Here is a 10,832-nt window from a genome sequence, read left to right as displayed (position 1 = left end):
TTTCAGTTTTTTTTTTCTTTTTTTTTTGATGTAGACAGACAAGTCAGTTGACTTAGGAGAAAACAAACAAGGTGTAAGTCTATTTCTAGACTAGACAGAAATTTGGCCAACCTGACAATTGTGCAGTCCCCTAGGAATGCCACAAAATAATTTGGCACTCCCATGAAACTCTCTGCCCCTGCAAAAGCTTCACAGCCTATAAGCAATCTCACCACACTAAGTTAACATTTTCAAAAAAACATGAAGGATGAGAACACATCATTACAAATAGACACAGAGGCAGAATTAAAACTCACCAGCAACATAAAATTTCTGGTAGATTTTAAAGTGACTAAAATTCTGGTAGATTTTAAAATTTCTAGCATTAACAAGTAGACAACACTTCTTTTTTTGAACTGTAACACTTTTTTGCTAATCTAGCAGCTCAATCTACCCATAAGACTTAGCCTAAAGAGATTTGACAAGATGGTGAAGCTATAAGTATCATCTTTTCCTTAACCCCTCACTTTCAGTTTTATGGTCCAAATCTTGAGAGAAGATGAACGAGTGTAAAAGAACACTTCTTTATGAAGATGAATCGGCTCCCCTCACTTTTAGTGCTAACAATATCCTTGCTAGAAGAAGATGAATCGGCTAACGTATCTCCGAGGAGTATTTCCTGATCCTTAACGATATTAAAACGCTTGACATAATCCCAAGAAGTGGAAGAATGTAAGAGAGTACAGGAGATTTCTTAGAACCAGAGGCAGACGCTACAGCAGCACTAGCAAGACTGCCGATGGATGTATTCTGTAAAATCATTGGCACACCTCCAACAACTGTAGGTAGCAGAAAGTCCACAAGGAACCTAACGTTTGTTGCAGCTAAGGCATAGTTTATGACATAGGAAGGGATCGGTGAGAAGCGAGCAAGAAGAACAAATTTCCAGCCGTCTCTCTCAACTCCTTTGCTGAGGATGTGGAAATACTTATTTGCATGGGCCCATTCCATTGCCGAGCTTGATCTACGAAATACAAACCTGAAACAGACCCATTAGAGAATAAACCACTGATCAAAAAGCAGATATTCCGCACACATGACTGAAGCATAAACTTAGTTTTGTAGATTAAAAGAGGAGAAAACGATTTCCCAATAAAGAGCTGTGACGTGACGATGGAAAATCGACTATATTGACTTGCACCAAAACCAAACTTATAGTTTCACAAACCTGCCGGAGCCAGTATTATATTATTTCACCATGATTTGAAGTAGTTTGCTACTCTCGCAGCCAGTATAAAATTATCATGAAATTTGGCGCTGAAACTTTCATGACATTCACTTAAATCAAGGTTGTAAAAAGAACAGAAAAAGCCTTCTCTCGGATCAGATACAGTCAAAAAATTTGGTCTATTCATTATATACCTACCCTTTCCTGGGTCTTATATGAATGAACGAACAAGATCGAATGTTTCATGTCATTTCATGACAGTGAGAATCCTTACCTAAGATACATATCATCCTTCAACAATCAGGAATGTTTACACCTTGGCATTTCCTGTATGTTAATAGAATGAAACTCATACCCTGAATATGGAAAAAATTGACTCCGACCATAAAGTATGGGTGGTCCTTTCGACTGCCATTAATAGACCTTCAAAAGAAGACATTATCTACAAAAGTTCGTCCCAGTCCACCAAGTCGTGCATTGTTTCTATTTACATACACATATTTCATATTCAGTCATCAACATAAGCCCCCTTTCTAGACCTCTCCATGTAACCTAGACATACCACTAAGATAACCAAGCCACAATATTTAAAAAGAAAAGGAAACAATACCCCCAAAAGAGCAGGCAGCAACACGACGATGGCAAATCCAATCACCAAAACCCAACTTATTGTTAAACGAACCCTGAACCTATAAAGCAAGAAACCGAAACCAAGAATATTAATTCATCTTCCTCAGGATTGGATGTTTGAGCTACTTTTCGCATTTCAACATTCAGATCTCCTAGAACAGCCTTGCAAACTTCAAGAAGTTCCTCGATGTTAAACTTAGATATGACTAATGTGCATAACAAGTTTGTTATTCGACGCTGAATTTATCGTGCAGTTCACTTAAGATCAAGGATGTTAAAAGAAGAATAAAATGCTTCTCTCATATCAGGCACACTAACAGATTTCTGTCTACACCTAGCATTTTCTGAGTTACGTTTAAGGAAAGAAAAGCAAAAGCTGAATACTTCATGTTGTTTATTTAAACTCAAAGTCGTACAGAAGGACACTAAAAATCCTTCTCGCATGTTAAAAAAAAATAACAGACTTCACAAATATCCTGTATTCAAAGGATTGAAGAGCTAACATAATCACCAAATATGAAAAGAAAATCGGTATTGATCATATGTCCCTTCAAACATCAATCTGAAGACATTATAATGCAGGAGCATTGGTGCTTCTTTAGGGATGTTTCCTATTTAGGAGTGTCTTGCTAATTTTTCTACTTTTTAGGAGGGCGTTTCGGTCCTTACTTTTGGGTTTCTTTTCTTAGGATTTTTTTTTTCCAAAATGTTTTTTCTAAATTTCTTTATAGTATAAATAGCTTTTATTGAGTCTGTCAGTAGACAGAAATTAATTTTAATTTTCTTATAACTTATATTATCAAATGATTATATAAGAGTGTTGGGTTTAACCTAACCTCGATTCATATGCGTTCTATTGTTTCAGTTTCGTGTTCTATTGCTTATCTCTGTTTTATTATGCTATTTTGTTGTTATATATTTTATTTCCTCGGCAAAGATTATCTTATTAAAAAACACACAAGCGGGTTGAAAGCGAGTTCTACTTAAGAAGAGCATAAAGCCCCAAGCGAAAACAGCCTACTAAATACAAACTAAAGGTAAAGAAAACAACAATCACCAAAGGATATTCAGAAGCAAAATGCAATTGAGAAGAAAAATTCGCATTAAGCTTCCACAATGTTAAGCCCTTTGTGACTATCCGCAAGATTATTGAACGTATCTTGCCTATCTTTCTTAGAAGAAGGAAAACTCCATTCCCATCACATTATATGTTAGATTCGCTGGTATAGCTTCTATGTTTTTTTTGTTTTGTTTTTTTTCTTTTTGCTAAGCTCTGTAATAGCTTCTAAGAAACCCATCACATCATCTATAAAAGATCAGGCACTGGGTCAGGCATTGTTTCTATTTACATGCACATTTTAGATTCGGAATTCTGTCTATCTCAAAAGCTAAAGTTGAATGTTTCATGCTGCGTACTTAAACTCAAGGTTGTAAAAAATGATACTGAAAATACTTTGCTCAGATTAAGTAAGATAGCATACTTCAGGTATACCTACGCCTAGCCATTCCTGCATCTAACACAAGGAATGTAAAGCTAACCACAACACAGAGTATTGAAAAAGGAGGTTCAAACACAAAGTATGGAATGCCCCTTCAACCGCCACCTACAGACCTTCAAACAAAGAGACTGTCTACAACACTGCTGCATCATGAATTGTTTCTATTTACGTACACAAATAAAAAACTAGTCATCAACGGGTAAGTCCTTCTCCTAGATTTCCTTTTACACCTAAAACAACCTCCTCCTCCTCTTACGCTCAGATATCGACTATATCAATCCCTTAGAGCCGTATATAGACCTTCAACGTAGACACCATATATATAAGACCAACTGTGCCAACTGCACCATGCATTGTTTCCATTTTACATAAAAGCGTAATACAATTCAATCATCACCACATAAGTCCTCTCTCTAGATCTCTCCATACACCTTAAAAAGCCCCCCACTTACACCTTGCATAGTTGCAGACTATATGTATGCATTTTCTAAGTTATGTCTACGAATAAAATCTAAGTTTCAGATATACACCAAACCAATTCTAAAAACACATAACAAAGTAAAGACATTATTGAGAATTGCACTGACCTGCCAATCCAGAAAGAGAGAGAAGCACCAAGAACCTTCGCACAAAACACACATAGCACAGCAGGGAAGAAACCAAAGAGAAGAGAAGCACCAGCTTCAAAGAAAACAGCATAAGGCAAACAAAGAGCAAGAGTAATAGTATGAGTTAATACATAAAGTGGTATCGCCCAAAACCCTAATTCATTTGATAAATCTTTGAAAAAGATTATAGCTTCTTCTTTATCCCATCCATACTGTTTACCTATACTTCTCAATATCGCGATTATTCCAATCACTACACCTAGTTTTGTTAATTTTCCGAGATTTCCCATTTCTTCGTCTATTGTATTTTACAAAGGAATCGAATTTGTAACCGTCTCTTGCCTTCCCAACCTTAAAGTATTGTTCACTGAACCTAAATAATTTTGGTAGCATTGGGTTGGGCTGACTACCAAAGTGTTCGTAACTAAATGAGGTCAATGGAGCCCATTATGACTCTATGGACTATGGGGCGTCGTCGGCGATGATGCGCTACACCGTTGGATGGACATCCTACCAACTCCGCGTCGAAGACAACTCAAATGAAAGGTTTCATTTCTCACACATAAATGGACTGCCCAGATTAACAGAACAGAACACCCAAAATATGTTTTTTAATTGATTGGGGGATTTAGATACACAGATATTATTAGGTTTTGTCTTTTAGTCTCTAGGGGCTTACCATTTCGCTGACTAAAACACAAACATCTATTTCTTTTTTTCTTGTTGATTGTACAAATTAAGAAAGATCCTTTATATTCCTTCCTTCCCCAGAAATTTTAATCTCGTTTATAGATTCTCTATCTTACGTTGTTCATCCTTAACAACAACAAAGAAGAATATAGTTCGACCTAGCTGATCATAGGTAAGATAATTTGTTTAATTAGATGATCAATCTTCATTTGTTGTTATAATGGATCTTGCTTATACCTTCACTGCATCATTTTCTGTTTCTGCTGAGTATTTCCATTAACTTTCCTATTGAAAATTGCTTCGTTCTTCCAATAATGATGATGATTACGATGATCCTATATACTGGTTCTGATATTGGTTTTTTCTTGGATGATAATTGAGGTGTATGATGACTATTTTAGCGTAGTTTGGGGGTTTTAATGGTTAGTGATTAATTAGGTTTCCGTTGAATTTACTGTAATGTTCAAAATTAGTTCCCAAGTCCCTACTAGGAAACATTTGACAATGAGTTACTCATAAGCAATAACACAATTAGAGCTAGGTAGGTGTGAATGTCTGATGAATGACCAGAGAGGGTATATCATCTCGATTATTTATACTGACACAATCGAAATGATTAGATTGTCCTAATTAGCTTTCGATGTTCATTGTATACTACTGTGCATCATCTTCAATTTGGTTTCTGTTGAATTCTAGAATATGTAACTAATGATTCTATGAGACATTACTATAAGATAACATTTGAGAATGAGTTATTAGGTAAACAACAACAACGACGACATTGTACTGCTAGATAGTCGTAATTAACCCTAATGCTCATTGAGCAGAGAGAAAATACTTGTAATGTTGCAAATGTTTGTTGTTTACAAGCGCACTATTGAGACAGTTAGATAATCTTTCAATGTTAATATTTCAGGATGTATCTCAGAAGGGTTTCTAGAATCTAGATACTCGCGATGTTTTCCTATGTAGTTGTTTTGCGCACATGCTCTTGCTAAAATTCTGATAATTTTTATAATTGGCAGCTCCAGGCATCTATTTGTAGATTGTTAAAACAGATCACCTGGTGGAAGTTAATCAGTCTGAATTTTCCAGTGTCTGACTGACATCAGGGTTAAGTATGAGAAATGGAACACTCGATGTTGGTGAATGTTCAAGCTCTGCCTCTACATCGTTAAGTAGTCCACAAGATATTGAGGATGATAAGATGATAGCTGTTGTTCTGTCTGAAGAATATGCTAAATTAGATGGTGTAGCTGCTGCACGCCTTGCTAACTTAGCACCTATTAAGGCATGTTATTACTCATGTTGCATCTAGCATTCATAACTATGTTGTCTAATTGTTAATATCTCTGTTAAGTAAATACAAAATCTTGCTTGTGTTCAGTATTGTCATCTTTCAAACTCTTACCGTTCGTGATGAATATTGTTGCTTCTTGAGGCCCATCTAGTTTTTAACATCAGATATTTTCAGCATGTTCCACGGATAAATTCATACATACCCAACTTCAGTGACGCGAGTCTGGATCATCAACGACTGCTGCAGAGGTACCTAATTTAACATATAAATCTGGAAGTTTGTAACTAGAATATGAATTCTTCATTATTGAAGCCTATGATCTTTTAGGGCAGAAGCTTTCTCTTAAGCTTGTTTTGATTGCTTCTTAGATTGATTGTTCTGTGAGATTCGCCCCAGAATGACTGGAGATTTTTGTTAAACTACTTAAAAGATGAATTGATGCTATGTAACCTATGTTAATGTTCACCGGTAACAGAAAGATTGGGAAAAGTACAAATATAGCCTTCTTCATACCTATATTATTAATCTTTTACAGCTATAACATTAATTATGAATCTTTAGATTGTAATTTTTTCCGGTATCCCCAGAGTGGTTATTTTTTATATGTAGCATCTACATGATCTCATCTAATATGTACAAAGCGCTTAACCATTTTCTTTCATCACATTCTCCTAGGCTCCATGTATATGGTTTATATGAAGTGAAGGTCTCCGGGGATGGAAATTGTCAGGTTTGTAGACTCCAGCCAACATCTTTGAGAAACGTTCAAGGCAAAGCGTCGAAACATTAATATTTTTCAAGTTTGTTAAATCCTTTCTTGTTTTCCACTTTTGCAGTTTCGTGCACTTTCAGACCAAATGTTCAAGTCTCCAGATCATCACAAATTTGTACGAAAAGAGATTATAAAGCAGGTATTTTATACTGAGCATGTTATACCATTACATTAGTTTTTTTCCTCTCACAATATATATGTGAGGTTTCTCACCTTTCTGACCTTTTTCTTTCCCATTCAGCTTAAAGACAACCGTTCTCTGTATGAAAGCTATGTTCCTATGAAGTATAAACACTATTGCAAGAAAATGGCCAAGTAAGTTTCTTCTGTAGATTATCTTGTGCATGATTTAGTTGCTGTACTTCGTTGATTAAAGTAAGAAGATCTGTATATCCTATTACAGGACCTAATTTCATGCATCATGCAGATCTGGTGAGTGGGGAGACCATTTGACGTTACAAGCAGCGGCCGATAAGGTATACTATTGTTATCCCACAACTTTTCTAGCATAAGTTCATAATATGACGACTTTCTTTTATTTGAAAACTGACCGACCATTGGGTTTAAGGCGAGGTGTACACTGCAGCGTTGGGGTATAATATATTCCGCGCTTCTAATCATACATTATTTTACAACCAGAACACTTAATTACATGATATAATAGTATATTACTCAAAAAGCAAATATCCGGGGCTTTAATCCCAGTGAAATAAGCGAGTCCAAGATAGAAATGATGGGTCTAATTCTACATTCAGGGGTTAGATTGCTTAATTAGGTCTTAACAAAGATCCCGAGATAAAGACGGCACCTTGGCTGGGTGAGGCGCATATGCACCAAAATTCTCGATTTTGGCGCCTAAGTGGTGCCTTTACAACATAGCTTACCACCCATTCCATGCCCCATCTCATCACTTTTTATGTCCACTTTGAGAAAACTATACATGCATAAGAGATTTAAGGGTCATTTAGTACTTCATACCCTGTCCTTGATAGTAGCATAGGTCTGAAATCTGATTGTGTATCTGCAGTTTGGAGCAAAGATATGTCTTCTAACTTCATTTAGAGATACCTGCTTTATTGAAATCACTCCACGAAACCAGGCTCCCGAACGAGGTAAGAACTTAGGCAAGCCATTGCTAGTAACCGTACTATTCTTCTCATATGTTGTGTTTCAGGATTTTATATGCTTAAGTTTTCGAATTGTTTTCCTCTGAAAAGTAAAAATGCCTTCCTCTTGTTTCACTGAAATGATTCCGCTGCCTTTAGTGTTAAGTAAATGTTTCTCACAAAGCTTAGATGCAGCAAAGGTGTAACCAATTTTCTTAGAATTCTAGCTTTGTTTGTTCAGAATGGACTAACCAGAGAGGAGGAAGGAGTTTGGTCCGTAAAAGTAACGTAGTTCGTGTTTGCATTTGAACATGTAAACACAATCAAGTATATGAAATTTCACCAAATTTAGTGAATTGTGTCAGATTATCTTCTTTAGTCCCAAACAAGTTGGGGTAAGCTAGAAAGGAAACATGAGGACTTCCCAAGCGGTCACCCATCTTGGTACTGCACTCGCCGCCCTTTCCTAAGGAAATGGCTGGTTTTCAACCAAACAACAGGTACACGAGGACTTCCCAAGCGGTCACCCATCTTGGTACTGCTCTCGCCCTCCCTTGGTCTATCGCTGGCTCGCCACGCCTATCACGACCTTATTTTCATAGGGGAATGGCTGTGTTTTTCACCGTTGGCTCGCCACGTGGCCCACGCCAATCACGAACCCTCCTTCTTTATCCTGGCTTGGGACAGGCTGTGCAGAGAAACTACACAGGCGGAGTTTGAGCTGTGTCGGATTATGGGGCAGAATTTACAGGGTACATTAGACTGAAACTAGTTTAAGTAAGGATCCAGTAGCTGATAGGTTAAGTCAATTTGTGGTACTGGGGTACTGCTCAAGTGACAAAGTTTTCAGTGGGCAGGTCTTGGTCCACAAGTCTAAACTGTTATCTAATAGCATTACCTTTGATTGGATGTAGCTTTAATCTGTGTAGTGTAAGTTGGGTTCAGAAGTTAAAGAGATCAGTCTGATGGTATTTACGAGCAAGCACTCATTCTGTTGTTGTAGAAAGCTTATGTCTTGCTCCCACTAACTTTAGTTTTCATTGCAAATGCAGAGCTATGGTTAAGTTTCTGGTCAGAAGTACACTATAACTCGCTATACGAACTGCGGAGTACGTTCTGGACTCAACTTACTAATGTTTCTTTTGTGGTGCCTTGATAAAAACAGAAGATTGAAATTAATATTATTCTGGTTAGATACATTTCGTGCTGTCTCAAAATAGTGTTTTTCTTGTTTTTGTACTTTGTAGATGCCCCACTACCTAGCAAGCCAAGGAAGAAGCATTGGTTGTTCTAGTAGTAGTAGTAGTAGGAAAAGCACAAGAAGAAAGGGATTTTTATGATTCAATCATTGATCAATAGGAGGAGAGCCTAGAGAGGTCCTGCAGAGATACTTCCATTGTGCATACTCATCAAGTGCCGTACTGCAATATACTGTATTTGTTTGGTTGTCATTTTTGCTCATTTTATTCATCTTGATTCGTATAAATTGTTTCTTCAATCTTTGTACCATATATATGTTGCTGCCTCGATTGTGTTTTACTTTCTGTAAACACATGAATAAATTTTTTCTAGGGTGCTGGATGAATAAATTTCAAAATACAACGACTTGGAAGAGTTATATTTTTGAAGCAATTTATGTTTTCGTAGAGATTGTTTACACCGTAATAGTGTACTGGACTGAATCAGGATTCAAATACATTGGTTACTTTCAACTATTTATGATCTCAATTCTCATGTATGTTTTCATTTTGTAGGAATTACCTATAGATCCTATTATAGTGTTCCGACTTAGTGGCAGGTCCACCCACTAAAGCCCAGTAATCGGAGGTCCATAATAAAAAGAAAATAGAAAAATGGACCCAATTTTTAAACCCTGGTCCTGCACACATGTGGAACATATGAGGACGTATTTTTAAATACCGAAAACACCCTCAAGTATATAAAAGCAGTAACCAAATCCATTTCTTCTTCATTTTCTCGATCTATTCTTCTTCTTCTTCTTCTTCTTCTTCATTTTCTCATCTGTGGTTCGGTGAAGAGCTCCGGCCATGAAGATCTTCTGAGGTGTTGATCAATTCGTGAACTCAAACTAAGATTAATCGGTAGGTTCACTTCCTTACTGTTGGTATATTTTAGGTTTTCATTTTTCCTTTCTTCTTCAAAAGCTTATTTTAATTTAGGTTTTTTTCTTCTCGGATTAGAGAAATTTTCATGTTTATAGCAAAATCTAATGTTTAGGTATTAGATCTGATGTTGATAGTAAACTGGAAGAGTTTACTTTCGTCGATTTGGTATGATCTCTGGGTGTGTTTGTGTTGCACCGCGTTTTTTAATTGATTTTTGGGTTCGATCCATGAGTACGTTATGTAATACTGAAATATCTTCTTTGATTCGGTTATATTCAGAGTTTAATGGATGTTTGATTATGTTTTGATCTCCTTGTTTGATTGTTTATTTTATTTTATTAAAAAATAGTTCAGATCTATATGGATAATCGTGTTTTTTGTCAATTTCTTCACTAGATCTGATCATATCAGTTTCATTTTGTTGGTTTTAGATGTGTTTCGGTTTATTTTTGTGTATGAACCAACAGTACGTATCTGCAGTACTGACAGAAACCTAGTTTTGAAGACCTTTTTTTATTTGATTCAGAAGTACATATATGGAATATTGAAATAGAAGTGTTTCAATACTGTTTTTTCACGGATTCGTTAATTATTTTTGACATGCAGCTGATTGTTGTGTATGAACCAACAGTACGTATATCCCGTACTGACAGAAGCCTAGTCTACTTATAAGAAGAAGAACAAGATGGTGCATCGTTATGATTTACGAGGAGAATATTTGTTTTCTGTTTCCAGGTATGCTTTCTAATCATCTTGTTTGATTATTTTGTTCGGTTTTTCTTCTTTTGATTTGTTTTTTTGATTGTATTCTGATAATCAAATCGATTTGATTGACGCTTTTATGGTTTTTAGGTTTGTTACAGTTGTTTTTCGTGTATGAATTGACAGTACATA

General features: G+C 36.2%; 2 protein-coding genes across 7 annotated transcripts; one reads left to right on the top strand and one right to left on the bottom strand.

Moving 5' to 3' along the window:
• Positions 1–264: 264 nt before the first annotated feature.
• Positions 265–4,421, bottom strand: LOC113271468. 4 transcript variants are annotated; one of them, XR_003322171.1, is made up of 4 exons: positions 3,924–4,421; positions 1,818–1,896; positions 1,482–1,690; positions 886–1,018 (listed from the first exon to the last, which is right to left on the bottom strand). XR_003322171.1 is itself a non-coding variant. In XM_026521332.1 (4 exons), the coding sequence occupies exons 1-3, from the start codon at positions 4,232–4,234 to the stop codon at positions 1,508–1,510; spliced, it is 417 nt and encodes a 138-aa protein (XP_026377117.1). In that variant the 5' UTR covers positions 4,235–4,418; the 3' UTR covers positions 886–1,018; positions 1,482–1,507. The 4 variants fall into 4 exon arrangements, 3 of the variants coding, with proteins under 3 accessions (XP_026377116.1, XP_026377117.1, XP_026377118.1); XM_026521332.1 differs by having other exon boundaries at positions 1,482–1,534; positions 3,924–4,418; XM_026521333.1 differs by lacking the exon at positions 1,482–1,690 and having other exon boundaries at positions 890–1,018; positions 3,924–4,411.
• A 125-nt stretch (positions 4,422–4,546) lies between these two features.
• LOC113271465 (OTU domain-containing protein DDB_G0284757-like) lies at positions 4,547–9,440 on the top strand. Of its 3 annotated transcripts, none has more exons than XM_026521329.1 (10): positions 4,549–4,806; positions 5,666–5,925; positions 6,109–6,182; positions 6,610–6,664; positions 6,771–6,845; positions 6,948–7,021; positions 7,134–7,182; positions 7,734–7,818; positions 8,865–8,921; positions 9,060–9,440. In XM_026521329.1, exons 2-10 carry the CDS (start codon positions 5,755–5,757, stop codon positions 9,104–9,106), a joined length of 687 nt encoding a protein of 228 aa, XP_026377114.1. In that variant the 5' UTR covers positions 4,549–4,806; positions 5,666–5,754; the 3' UTR covers positions 9,107–9,440. The 3 variants fall into 3 exon arrangements, with proteins under 3 accessions (XP_026377115.1, XP_026377114.1, XP_026377113.1); XM_026521328.1 differs by having other exon boundaries at positions 4,550–4,806; positions 5,660–5,925; XM_026521330.1 differs by lacking the exon at positions 7,734–7,818 and having other exon boundaries at positions 4,547–4,806; positions 5,660–5,925.
• The last annotated feature ends 1,392 nt before the right edge of the window (positions 9,441–10,832 follow it).

Source organism: Papaver somniferum, chromosome 4 (assembly GCF_003573695.1).
Source record: "Papaver somniferum cultivar HN1 chromosome 4, ASM357369v1, whole genome shotgun sequence".
Taxonomy (NCBI): Eukaryota; Viridiplantae; Streptophyta; class Magnoliopsida; order Ranunculales; family Papaveraceae; genus Papaver; species Papaver somniferum.
The sequence above is the reverse complement of the archived record's forward strand: the minus strand, read 5'-3'. Positions and strand labels throughout refer to the sequence as shown.

Bases quoted from the DNA above. Each gene is read 5' to 3' on its own strand.
- LOC113271468 (XM_026521331.1), bottom strand. From the start codon at position 4,234: ATGGGAAATCTCGGAAAATTAACAAAACTAGGTGTAGTGATTGGAATA. The intron at 1,019-3,923 runs GTCAGTGCAATT...GGTCTGTTTCAG, and splicing joins CTCTCTTTCTGGATTGGCAG to GTTTGTATTTCGTAGATCAA.
- LOC113271465 (XM_026521329.1), top strand. From the start codon at position 5,755: ATGAGAAATGGAACACTCGATGTTGGTGAATGTTCAAGCTCTGCCTCT. The intron at 6,183-6,609 runs GTACCTAATTTA...ACATTCTCCTAG, and splicing joins CATCAACGACTGCTGCAGAG to GCTCCATGTATATGGTTTAT. The intron at 8,922-9,059 runs GTACGTTCTGGA...TGTACTTTGTAG, and splicing joins CTCGCTATACGAACTGCGGA to ATGCCCCACTACCTAGCAAG.